The 13824-nt window shown below is 50.3% G+C and overlaps 1 protein-coding gene across 4 annotated transcripts in view; it reads left to right on the forward strand.

Moving 5' to 3' along the window:
* Positions 1–13824, forward strand: part of LOC139275300 (solute carrier organic anion transporter family member 2B1-like) — a 105040-nt gene that overhangs the window by 45941 nt on the left and 45275 nt on the right. For 2 of the 4 annotated variants that reach the window (XM_070892574.1, XM_070892573.1), the window contains exons 2-3: positions 5389–5507; positions 10007–10144. In XM_070892574.1, the coding sequence (XP_070748675.1) occupies positions 5412–5507; positions 10007–10144 (234 nt within the window). In that variant the 5' untranslated portion in view covers positions 5389–5411. The remainder of the gene's footprint in view (positions 1–5388; positions 5508–10006; positions 10145–13824) is intronic. The other 2 variants (XM_070892575.1, XM_070892576.1) reach the window with 2 other exon arrangements.

Raw genomic sequence — 13824 nt, forward strand, 5'->3', positions numbered from 1 at the left:
TACGAGCTGTTGCCGCAACTGAGGCGAATTAAATCGGCACGGACCAGAGGAGTTTGAATCCGGGACCACCTTATCGATGTGTCTCGGCATCAAATCGCTTAGTTTGTTGTTACGGCTATAACTTGTAATGTATTTGCTGTATGGGTTCTTTGCTTAAAAATTCTAGTTGGTTTATTGTCAAAGATTTAACAATCACACTACACATTACCAGTTCATCCACCAGGCTCACAACCACCTGCCCCATCGTGGATCCCCCGAACCCAACTGGCTGGGGTTTTATTGAGTCTTGTGAATATCATGTGACTGGCTAAGCCACTCACAACTCAACAGCTGTACAACTGTTTTTGTAAAACATAAAAATCAAGAACCCTCCCTTCTAAATAATGCACTAGAACCGACAAATTAACAAATTAAACTTTTTAAACAACAAACGGTCAAATTAAATTTTGGTTGCCGGGAGCGATGATGCACTCCAGTCCCTCCGGCGCCCATCTCTCGCGGAAGGCCGCGAGCGTACCAGTGGACACCGCGTGCTCCATCTCCAGGGACACCCTGGCTCGAACGTAACCGCAGAAGAGAGGCAGGCAGTCGGGTTGAACGACCCCCTCGACCGCCCGCTGTCTGGACCAGCTGATGGCCAGCTTGCCCCTCAGCCACTCTACAAACCTGTGAGCATACTCTCGGGTGCACACATAACATTAGGCGAATCACTGGTCCACAAACTGTCTGCCCACTGAGCGCCTGACTATCAGCAATTCCGTTCAATATTAAAACACTCGAAGCGCGACACCAGCCAGGACAAAGCAGCCGCTTGATCGGCACGCTACCCACCACCTTCAACATTCACTCCCTCCACCACCGGCGCACCGTGGCTGCAGTGTGTACCATCTACAAGATGCACTGCAGCAACTCGCCAAGGCTTCTTCGGCAGCACCTCCCAAACCCACGACCTCTACCGCCTAGAGGGACAAGGGCAGCAGGCGCATGGGAACACCATCACCTCCACGTTCCCCTCCCAGTCACACACCATCCTGACTTGGAAATATAATCGGCCGTTCCTTCATCGTCGCTGGGTCACAATCCTGGAACTCCCTCCCTAATAGCACTGTGGGAGCACCTTCACCACACGGACTGCAGCAGTTCAAGAAGGCGGCTCACCACCACCTTCTCAAGGGGCGATTAGGGATGGGCAATAAATGCCGGCCTTGCCAGCAATGGGATTTAAAAAAAACACCTAAGAGAGGCTGACAAATTTACTGCTATCTCCCTTTGATTTACAAGGACAATTCAGTACAACGTACTTTCCCTTTCAGGTCATTGAATGCAACAAGAAAATAGAAAGACTTGCATTTCACGACCGCCGGACATTTCAAAGCACTTTACAGCCAATGAAGTACTTTTTTTGGAGTGTAGTTACTGTTGTAATGTGGGAAAGGTGATAGCCAGTTTGCGCACAGCAAGCTCCCACAACTAGCAATGTGATAATGACCTAAATAAACTGTTATGTTGATTGAGGGATAAATATTGGCCAGGACACCGGGGAGAACTCCACTGCTCTGGTGCCATGGGATCTTTTACGTCCACCTGGGAGAGCAGATGGGGCTTCGGTTTAATGTGTCATCCGAAAGATGGCACCTCTGACAGTACGGCACTCCCTCAGTACCGCCCCTCCGACAGTGCGGCGCTCCCTCAGTACCGCCCCTCCGACAGTGCGGTGCTCCCTCAGTACCACCCCTCCGACAGTGCGGCACTCCCTCAGTACTGCACTGGGAATGTCAGCCTAGATTTTTGTGCTCCAGTCTCTGGAGTGGGACTTGAACCCACAACCTTCTGACTCAGAGGCGAGAGTGCTACCCACTGAGCCACAGCTGACACAAGAGGAGGCCATTCAGCCCCTCTAACCTGTTCCACCATTCAATTAGATCATGGTTGATCTGTATCTTGACTCCATCTACCCACGTTGGTTCCATAACCCTTAATACCCTTACCCAACAGAAATCTATCAATCTCCATTTTGAAAGTTTCTATTGCCCCCCCCCGGCCTCAACAGCTTTTTGGGGGAGAGAGTTCCAGATTCCCAGCACCCTTTGTGTGAAGAAATGCTCCCTGACATCACCCCTGAACGACCGGGCTCTAATTTTAAGGTGACGCCCCTTGTTCTGGGCTCCCCCCACCAGAGGGAAGAGTTTCACTCGATCCACCCGATCGAACCCTGTAATCATAAACCCCTCGATTAGATCACCCCTCAATCTTCTACACTCGAGGGAATACAGGCCCAGTCTGTGCAGCCTGCCCTCGGGATTTAACCCTTTCAGCCCCGGGGTATCATTCTGGGGAATCTGCGCTGCTCCCCCTCCAACTATTTTGTAAAACCCATAAATCAAGTTTCCCCCCCCCCCCCTTTATTAACGGGGGACACTAAAACCGACAATTAAGGAAATTAACTTTTTAACCATAACTTAAAGCAAATTAAAATTTGGTTGCCGGGGGTAACGATGCACTCCAGTCCCTCCGGCGCCCACCTCTCGCGGAAGGCCGCGAGCGTACCGGTGAACACCGCGTGCTCCATCTCCAGGGACACCCTGGCTCGGATGTAACCGCGGAAGAGAGGCAGGCGGTCGGGCTGAATGACCCCCTCGACTGCCCGCTGCCTGGACCGGCTGATGGCCCCCTTGGCCAGGCCCAGGAGCAGGACCACGAGGAGGCCCCCAGACCTGCCCGCTCCCAATCGGCACAGGGTGCCCAAAGATCAGGAGCGTGGGACTTGAAGTGCAACCAGAATTTGAAGAGCAGCCCCTTCAAATAGTGGACTCGCTGCTCCCTCTCGGGGGGCCGATATATTCTCCCTGAGGGGCAGGGCCAAGAACTGAGCACTTTACACTACTCGGTAATCTCTGAGACCTATCGAGCAATACTCCCAACCCACACACAAGTTAATGACTACCTGTAGCTGTACAAAGGGATCATTATTCTCTTCACAATACAAACACTGGTATAATGGTGAAAATTAACCTTTTAATAGCTGCACCATTTACCGATGGCGTACGCAATTTGAATGACTAAATTTTAAGGATTTAAACTAAAGCTATGAAATGCCAGATTCCGAGCATTTCAACTAAACTTTTAATATGGGCATGGACCACTTTTATTTTCTTGATAAACAAATGGCTGACCAACGGGTAAGGTCCTGGGGCAGCACTAAGGTTGGGGGTAAAAAAAAGAAGGACTTTCATTTTATATAGTGCCTTTCACGACCACCGGACGTCCCGAAGCACTTTACAGCCAATGAAGTACTTTTTGGAGTGTAGTCCCTGTTGTAATGTGGGAAACGCGGCAGCCAATTCGCGTGCAGCAAGCTCCCACAAACAGCAATGTAGTAATGACCGGATAATCTGTTTCTCGTGATGTTGGTTGAGTGAGGTTGTGCAAGGCACTATAGAAATGCGCGTTTTTTTCTGTGTGTGGGTGTTGGAGCCGCCGTTGTTGACCCGTTGACCCATCTCGCCATCGATTGGAACATTGGCTACACTCCAAAAGTACTTCATTGGCTGTAAAGCACTTTTTGGGACATCCGGTGGTTGTGAAAGGTGCTATAGAAATGCAAGTCTTTCTTATTGACGCATCAGGGTTATGGGGAGCGGTCAAGGAAGTGGAGCTGAGTCCACGATCGTATTAAATGGCGGAGCAGGCTCGAGGGGCCATATGGCTTACTTCTGCTCCTATTTCTTATGTTCTTATGAAATCTGAGATTGTCAGATTTTTTGCTAACCAAGAGTACAAATTGATCCGGATCCAAGGCATTGTCAGTTATTTTTTTGTCTTGTAATCACTGCTGTGAAGCGCCTTGGGATGTTTTACTACATTAAAGGTGCTATATAAATACAAGTTGTTGTTGTTGTAGAATGGACAGAGAAACTGTTCCCTCTGGTGTGAGAATCCAGAACAAGGGGGGCGTCACCTTAAAATTAGAGCCTGGCCGTTCAGGGGTGATGTCAGGGAGCACTTCTTCACACAAAGGGTGCTGGGAATCTGAAACTCTATTTCCCCCAAAAAGCTGTTGAGGCCGGGGGTCAATTGGAGATGTCAAACCTGAGATGGATAGAGTTTTGTTGCGCGAAGGGTATTGAGGGTTACGGAACCAAGGCGGGTAAGTGGAGTAAAGATACAGGTCAGCTGTGATCTCATTGAATGGAGGGACAGCCTCCTCCTGTTCTTATGTCCTTTGATTTAGATTGGTGTGTCCTTATCACAAGCTCCAATGGTGGGACTGGATTTGAAATGTGTTGTGTACACACCGTGTTATCAGGTGCAATTGAAACGACATTATAACAGTTTCCGTTTATATAGGGGCCTCTTTGACCAAGCTTTTGTTCATCTGCCGTAATTTCTTATCTGGCTCAGTGTTGAATTTAGTTTTTGTCTTCTAACGCTCCTGTGAAGCGCCTTGGGAGGTTTTACTACGTTAAAGGTGCTATCTAAATACGTTGTTGTTTGCAGTACAGAGTGACCTGGGGGTCCCTGTGCATGAATCACAAGAAGTTAGTATGCAGGTACAGCAAGTAATCAGGAAGGCAAATGGAATGTTGGCCTTTATTGCAAGGGGGATCGAGTATAAAAGCAGAGAAGTCCTGCTACAACTGTACAGGGGATTGGTGAGGCCACACCTGGAGTACTGCGTACAGTTTGGGTCTCCGTATTTAAGGAAGGATATACTTGCATTGGAGGCTGTTCAGAGAAGGTTCACCCGGTTGATTCCAGAGATGAGGGGGTTGACTTATGAGGAAAGGTTGAGTAGGTTGGGCCTCTACTCATTGGAATTCAGAAGAATGAGAGGTGATCATATTGAAATACAAGATTGAGGGGGCTTGACAAGGTGGATGCAGAGAGGATATTTCCACTGATGGGGGAGACTAGAACTAGAGGGCACATAGTCTCAGAATAAGGGGCCGCCCATTTAAAACTGAGATGAGGAGGAATTTCTTCTCTCAGAGGGTTGCAAATCTGTGGAATTCTCTGCCCCAGAGAGCTGTGGAGGCTGGGTCATTAAATATATTTAAGGTGGAGATAGACAGATTTTTGAGCAATAAGGGAGTAAAGGGTTATGGGGAGCGGGCAGGGAAGTGGAGCTGAGTCCATGATCAGATCAGCCATGATCTTATTGAATGGCGGAGCAGGCTCAAGGGGCCGAATGGCCGACTCCTGCTCCTATTTCTTATGTTCTTATGTTAACATGGGCAAGGACTCATGGCACTTGCGTGCAATTGTCATCACGGTACAGACTGGCAAACATGTTAACCAACATTGGATCTCTCTCTCTCTCTCTCTCTCTCTCTCTCGCTCTCTCTCTCTCTCTCTCTCTCTCTCTCTCTCTCTCTCTCTCTCATTCAGAACAGAGTGACTCAGCTGTGAAGATGGGTATGACCGGGCCTCCACCTGGTACGTCAAAGGCCAGCCGCAGTGAAGGAGGGCCCAGAAGGTGTTCCAAAAACCCGTTTCACAGTGTAAAGGTGGGTGGAGGACTCAACGGAGACCATTGCCTTGCGTTCCTTATTGACACCCACGCCAACTTGAGCTCATCTGAAACTCTGCTGTCCGTATCCGAACTCCCACCCATTCCCGTTCACCCCCCCGGCCCCCATGCTCGCCGATTTATATTGACTCCTGGTCCAGCAACGTTTCCATTTTCAGATCTCTCCATGGCCTTGCCCCCACCCCCTCCCTATCTCTAGCTTCCTACTACAACCCTCCGAGATCTCTGCACACCTCCAATTCTATGTAACATCGTCCGTCTCTGCCCTTGCTTCAGCTCATCTGCTGTTGAAGCCCTCATCCATGCCTTTGTTACCTCTAGACTTGACTCTTCCAACACACTCCTGGCTGGCCTCCACATTCTACCCTACGTGAAATAGGGGTGATCCAAAACTTGGCTGCCCCGTGTCCTAACTCTCATCAAGTCCCGCTCACTCATCACCCCCTGTGCTTGCTGCCCTGTGTCCTAACTCTCTCCAAGTCCCGCTCACTCATCACCCCCTGTGCTCGCAGCCCCGTGTCCTAACTCGCACCAAGTCCCGCTCACTCATCACCCCCTGTGCTCGCTGCCCCATGTCCTAACTCATACCAAGTCCCACTCACTCATCACCCCCTATGCTAGCTGTCCCGTGTCCTAACTCGCACCAAGTCCCACTCACTCATCACCCCCTGTGCTAGCTGCCCCGTGTCCTAACTCGCACCAAGTCCCACTCACTCATCACCCCCTGTGCTAGCTGTCCCGTGTCCTAACTCGCACCAAGTCCCGCTCACCCATCACCCACTGTGCTCACTGCCCCGTGTCCTAACTCGCACCAAGTCCCGCTCACCCATCACCCCCTGTGCTCGCTGACCTACATTGGCTCCCAGTCAGACAACGCCTCGATTTCAAAATTCCCATCCTTGCTTTCAAATCCCTCCATGGCCTTGCCCCTCCCTATCTCTGTAATCTCCTCCAGCCCCACAACCCCCCTCAAGATCTCTGCGCTCCTCTAATTCTTCCCTCTTGAGCATCCTTGATTATAATCGCTCCACCATCGGTGGCCGTGCCTTCAGCTGCCTGGGCCCCAAGCTCTGGAACTCCCTGCCGAAACCTCTCCGCTTCTCTACCTCTCTTTCCTCCATCAAGACACTCCTTAAAACCTGCCTCCTTGAGCAAGCTTTTGGTCACCGCTAATTTCTACTTATGTGGCTTGGTCTCAAATTTTTATCTCCTAACACTCCTGTGAAGCGACTTGGGACATTTCACTATGTTAAAGGCGCTAGATAAATACAAGTTGTTGTTGTTGGCCTGTTGCGTATTCCCTAATTTTCTTTGCCTCTCCATCGGTGGCTGTGCCTTCAGCTACCTGGGCCCCAAGCTCTGGAACTCCCTCCCTAAACCTCTCCACCTATCTACCTCTCTCTCCTCCTTTAAGAGTCTCCTTAAAACTGACCTCTTTAACCAAGTTTTTGGTCACCAGTCGTAATATGTGAGTCTCTGTCAAATTTTCTTTGATTATGCCTTGGGACACTTTAGCAGATTAAAGGCACTATATAAGTGCAAGGTGGTGTTCTGTGCTGACCAAGACATGGCCACAAGACCATCTAACCTGTCCGCCCTCCTGCTCCAGCCCAGGCAACTCCGTCGTGTTTTTGCTCGTAGTTGGTATTTTTATGGCTTGTCCTGTCGAAATGTTACGTTTCATGAAGTTGGCAAAGAGCTGTACTGTTGCCTCACTGATCAATTCTAAATCGGAACACCGAATCTGACCCATGAATCGCCCTGGTGGCCATCACTCTGGCCCATGACCTTCATGGTGTCCATCACTCCGGCCCACGAATCGCCCTGGTTTCCATCACTCCAGCCCACGAATCGCCCTGGTGTCCATCACTCTGGCCCATGACCTTCATGGTGTCCATCACTCCGGCCCACAAATCGCCCTGGTGTCCATCACTCCGGCCCACGAATCGCCCTGGTGTCCATCACTCCGGCCCATGAATCACCCTGGTGGCCATCAATGCAATCCTTGTGGATTTTGGGTAGGGCCAGAATGAATGTAGTGGGCCCCACAGTTGACTAGTGGCTGTCCAGGCTCACGCATGTAGAATGGTCTTCTGGAGGATGGAACCCTCCCCGGGCAGCACCTTCAGGAGTGGAGTGGAGGGGAGAAAATTGGGGCTGGGGGATGGGTACCAGTTGCCAAATCTGGTTGGACATATTCCTGAAGGTTTCATCACATGACCTCCTGCCTCTCACCACCTCTCCGCCACACTCCCACCATTGGTCGGCTGACACGTCCATCTTGATTGACAAATCATGCTTGACAAATCTTTTGAGGATGTAACTAGTAGAGTAGACAAGGGAGAACCAGTGGATGTGGTGTATTTGGACTTTCAAAAGGCTTTTGACAAGGTCCCACACAAGAGATTAGTGTGCAAAATTAAGGCACATGGTATTGGGGGTAATGTACTGACGTGGATAGAGAACTGGTTGGCAGACAGGAAGCAAAGAGTGGGAATAAACGGGTCCTTTTCAGAATGGCAGGCAGTGACTAGTGGGGTGCCGCAGGGTTCAGTGCTAGGACCCCAGTTGTTTCCAATATACATTAATGATTTAGATGAAGGAATTGAGTGTAATATCTCCAAGTTTGCAGATGACACTAAACTGGATGGTGGTGTGAGCTGTGAGGAGGATGCTAAGAGGCTGCAGGGTGATTTGGACAGGTTAGGTGAATGGGCAAATGCATGGCAGATGCAGTATAATGGTATAATGTGGATAAGTGTGAGGTTATCCACTTTGGGGGAAAAACACGAAGGTAGAATATTATCTGAATGGCGGCAGATTAGGAAAAGGGGAGGTGCAACGAGACCTTGATGTACCATGACACCCGTCATTGAAAGTTGGCATGCAGGTACAGTAGGTGGTGAAGAAGGCAAATGGTATGTTGGCCTTCATAGCGAGGGGATTTGAGTATAAGAGCAGGGAGGTCTTACTGCAGTTGTACAGGGCCTTGGTGAGGCCTCACCTGGAATATTGTATTTAGTTTTGATCTCCTAATCTGAGGAAGGACGTTCTTGCTATTGAGGGAGTGCTGCGAAGGTTCACCAGACTGATTCCCGGGATGCGGGACTGACATATGAGAAGAGACTGGATCGACTGGGACTTTATTCACTGGAGTTTAGAAGTATGAGAGGGGATCGCATAGAAACATCTAAAATTCTGACGGGACACGACAGGTTAGATGCAGGAAGAATGTTCCTGATGTTGGGGAAGTCCAGAACCAGGGATCACAGTCTTAGGATAAGGGTTAAGCCATTTAGGACTGAGATGAGGAGAAACTTCTTCACTCAGAGAGTTGTTAACCTGTGGAATTCCCTACCGTAGAGTTGTTGATGCCAGTTCATTGGATATATTCAAAAGGAAGTTAGATGTGGCCCTTACGGCTAAAGGGATCAAGGGGTATGGAGAGAAAGCAGGAAAGGGGTACAGAGGTGAATGATCAGCCATGATCTTATTGAATGGTGGTGCAGGCTCGAGGGGCTGAATGCCCTATTCCTGCACCTATTTTCTATGTTTCTATCTCGTGGGGCCCTGCCTTCCCCCGGCCAATCACAAAGAGAACAGTCTCTTCGTTACCCGATTGGATAATTCTTGACTGTCAGTCAAACAGCCCCTTTTCCTCATCACCGAGATATTTATAACTAATAAACAAAAGCGTTCAATGAAAACTTAATTAAAACATTTATTGCCCTTATGATGTTGCTCCCAGGTGTTTTTGCTCCCAGCAGTATCCTTAGATTAATTTTCAATTCCTGAAGACTCCAGGCCAATCCTGGAGGGGTTGGCAACCTTAAGGCTCGAGCATGAATGGTCCTTTGGGTGGAGGTGCTGGAGGATGGACCTTCAGGAAAAGAGGGGAGAACATGGGGGGGGGTGGGGGCATCAGAGTGGGGGGGGGGGGGAAGATTGAATCCTAGAAGTTTACAGCACGGAAGGAGGCCATTCGGCCCATCGTGTCCGCGCCGGCCGACAAAGAGCTATTCAGCCTAATCCCACTTTCCAGCTCTCGGTCCGTAGCCCTGTGGGTTACGGCACTTCAGGTGCACATCCAAGTACTGTTTAAATGTGGTGAGGGTTTCTGCCTCTACCACCCTTTCAGGCAGTGAGTTCCAGACCCCCAAGAAATTTCCCCTCAAGTCCCCTCTAAACCTTCCTCCAATTACTCTAAATCTATGCCCCCTGGTTGTTGACCCCTCTGCTAAAAGAAATAGGTCCTTCCTATCCACTATATCCCGGCCCCTCATAATTTTATACACCTCGATTGGGTCTCCCCTCAGCCTCCTCTGTTCCAAAGAAAATAACCCCAGCCTATCCAATCTTTCCTCATCGCTAAAATTCTCCAGTCCCGGCAACATCCTCATAAATTGGGGGAGGGAGCAACTTTGGCAACTGGTCTCAACTCACACCAGATATTTTTTATCTTCCTTTCTCCCTCAGTTTTTTGTCCTGTGTCATGGCCTCTTGCAGCTCTCCCAGCTCTTGGTATCCGGGTACCTGAAAAGCATCATTTCAACCGTTGAGAAGCGATTCGGACTGTCCAGCCAGACCTCGGGGATGCTGTCCTCTCTGAATGAGGTAGGTTACAGAGGTTATGGGCCTGCAGGGGTACAAGAATTAGAAGTCACATGGCCCCTCGAGCCTGCTCCACCATTCAATAAGATCATGGCTGAAAAGCCCAACATCCCCAGCATCGAAGCACTGACCACACTCGACCAGCTCCGTTGGGCGGGCCACATTGTTCGCATGCCCGACACAAGACTCCCAAAGCAAGCGCTCTACTCGGAACTCCTACACAGCAAGCGAGCCTCAGGTGGGCAGAGGAAACGTTACAGGGACACCCTCAAAGCCTCCCTGATAAAGTGCAACATCCCCACCGACACTGGGAGTCCCTGGCCAAAGACCAGTCCGCCCTAAGTGGAGGAAGTGCATCCGGGAGGGCGCTGAGCACCTCAAGTCTCGTCGCCGAGAGCATGCAGAAAGCAAGCGCAGGCAGCGAAAGGAGCGTGTGGCAAACCAGACTCCCCACCCACCCCTTCCCTCAACCACTGTCTGTCCCACCTGTGACAGAGACTGTAATTCTCGTATTGGACTGTACAGTCACCTGAGAACTCACTTTTCGAGTGGAAGCAAGTCTTCCTCGATTCCGAGGGACTATGATGATGATGATGGCTGATCTTCTACCTTGACTCCACTTCACTGCCTTTCCCCTTGGAATTCCTTAGAGTCCAAAAATCTATCTCTCTCATTCTTGAATACACTCAACGATTCAGCATCTACAGACCTCGGGGGCAGAGAATTCCAAAGATTCACCACCCTCTGAGTGAAGAAATTCCTCCTCATCTCAGTCCTAAATGGCCGACCCCTTATCCTGAGACTGTGACCCCTGGTTCTAGACTCCCCAGCCCGGGGGAAACATCCTCCCTGCATCTATGAATTTCGCCACACCAGTCACACCTGCTCACAAGCAACAAGGAAGACTTTAAATCGCACATCTTTCTCAGATACACATTTATTTTGTTTGAATTAGAATAATTATATTAAATTAGAATTTTTACTTATTATATTCTTTGGCTTTTAATGAACTAATTTGCCTTCCTACATTCCTATCGTGTGTTCTCAGGAATGTCAAGCAAGGAAATGGTGCTAAAACTTTAACTAGATTGGACCTTACTGGAGTACTGTGTCCAATTCTGGTCAACACACTATAGGAAGGATCTTAAAGCCTTGGAGAGGGGGCAGAGGAGAAAAATTTTGCAGGGTTACGGGGAAAGAACAGGGGGAAGTGGGACTGGTTGGATCACTCTTCCAGAGAGCCGGCACAGGTATGATGTGCTGAATGGCCGTCTTCTGTGATTCTAGCGGTTTACTAGAATGGTAAGCGGGATGATGGACTCCAGGTTTGTGGAGAGCTTTGTAACGCTGGGAGAGTGGTGAGGGTATGCTGTCGACCCGATCTGGGCGAGAGCCTGGGGATCAGGAAGGCTAAACCTAAGGACATAAGAAAATAGGAGCAGGAGTCGGCCATTCGGCCCTTCGAGCCTGCTCCGCCATTTAATACGATCATGGCTGATCCGATCATGGACTCAGCTCCACTTCCCCGCCCGCTCCCCATAACCCCTTTATTCCTGGTATGGTGTGGGGTGGGGGAGGGAGGTAGGTCAGGGAGGAGGAGTTGGTGGTGGGGGTAAGTGTCACGACTCCCACACTCGGGCCTCCCACTAATGTTGCAGATCGGATCCCGATGACATCATTGGACCCCGATCTGCATATTTAAAGAGGTACCCCACCTGCGGATGTCCCGCTTGCCTGGTTAAAAGAGCAGGTTAACGTCGGGACACAGAGGGGGTTAAAGTGCGGCCTCATTTTAACAGCTCCTTCTTACCTCCCCCCTCCCCGCACCTCCCAGCCCAGTTTCCACCAGGCAAGGAGGTGAATTAAATTCAGAGCTCGTGTTCTCAACCTTGGTGTCATATTTGACCCTGAAATGAACTTCCGGCCACATATCCACAGCTTAACTAACACCGTCTATTTCCACCTCCGTGTCTCCGCCCCTGCCTCAGCTCATCCGCTGCTGAAACCCTCATCCCTGCCTTTGTTATCTCCAGACTTGATGACTCCAACGCACTCCTGGCCAGCCTCCCACATTCCACCCTACATATACTGGAGGTGATCCAAATCTCGGCTGCCCCGTGTCCTAACTCGCACTGAGTCTCGCTCACCCATCACCCCCTGTGCTCGCTGCCTCGTATCCTAACTCGCACCGAGTCCCGCTCACCCATCACCCCCTGTGCTCGCTGCCCCGTGTCCTAACTCGCACCAAGTCCCGCTCACCCATCACCCTCTGTGCTTGCTGCTCTGTGTTCTAACTCGTACCGAGTCCCGCTCACCCATCACCCCCTGTGCTCGCTGCCCCGTGTCCTAACTCGCACCAAGTCCCGCTCACCCATCACCCCTGTGCTCGCTGCCCTGTGTCCTAACTCGTACCGTGTCCCACTCACCCATCACCCCCTGTGCTCGCTGCCCCGTGTCCTAACTCATACCGTGTCCCGCTCACCCATCACCCCCTGTGCTCACTGCCCCGTGTCCTAACTCGCACCGAGTCCCGCTCACCCATCACCCACTGTGCTCACTGCCCCGTGTCCTAACTCGTACCGTGTCCCGCTCACCCATCACCCCCTGTGCTCGCTGACCTACATTGGCTCCCAGTTAAGCAACGCCTCGATTTCAAAATTCTCATCCTTGTTTACAAATCCCTCCATGGCCCTTGCCCCCTCCCTATCTCTGTAATCTCCTCCAGCCCCATAACCCCCCCCCCCGAGATCTCTGCACTCCTCTAATTCTGCCCTCTTGAGCATCCCTGATTATACTCACTCCACCATCGGTGGCCGTGCCTTCTGCTGCCTGGGCCCCAAGCTCTGGAACTCCCTGCCTAAACCTCTCCGCCTCTCTACTTCTCTCTCCTTCTTTAAGACGCACCTTAAAACCTACCTCTTTGACCAAGCTTTTGGTCACCTGCCCTAATTTCTTCTTGTGTGGCTCACTGTCAAATTTATTTGTTTTGTCCTAAAACACTGCTGTGAAGCGCCTTGGGACGTGTTACTACATTAAAGGCGCTATATAAATGCAAGTTGTTCAAGGCAGAGAGTGATCATCAGATGTCCCTGTGACCAATAAGGGAATTAAGGGTTATGGGGAGCGGGCGGGTAAGTGGAGCTGAGTCCACGGCCAGATCAGCCATGATCTTGTTGAATGGCGGAGCAGGCTCGAGGGGCTAGATAGCCTACTTCTGTTCCTAATTCTTATGTTATGTTCTTATGGAACTAAACGATAACATAACATAAACACACCTTCAAAAACCCTTTAATTACTCAAGGTTTTAGCCGTATTAAGTCCAAATGTACAGCCGCTATTATTAATCGTAGAATGATACAACACTGAAGGAGGCCATTCGGCCCATTGTTCCTGTGCTGGCTCTGTGACAGAGTGATCCAATCAGTCCCACTCCCCGCTCTTTCCCCACAGCCCTTACAAATGTTTCCTTTTCAAGTATTTATCAAATTTCCCGTTTGAAAGTTACTATTGAATCTGCTCCCACCACCCTTTCAGGCAGCGCGTTCCCGATCACAACAACTCGCTGGGTAAAAACATTCTCCCCATCTCCCCCTCTGGTACTTTTGCCGATTATCGTCAATCTGTGTCCCTCTGGTTACTGACCCTCCCGACACTAGAAACAGTCTCTCCTTATTTACTCTATC

Source organism: Pristiophorus japonicus, chromosome 10, assembly GCF_044704955.1.
Source record: "Pristiophorus japonicus isolate sPriJap1 chromosome 10, sPriJap1.hap1, whole genome shotgun sequence".
Lineage (NCBI taxonomy): Eukaryota > Metazoa > Chordata > Chondrichthyes > Pristiophoridae > Pristiophorus > Pristiophorus japonicus.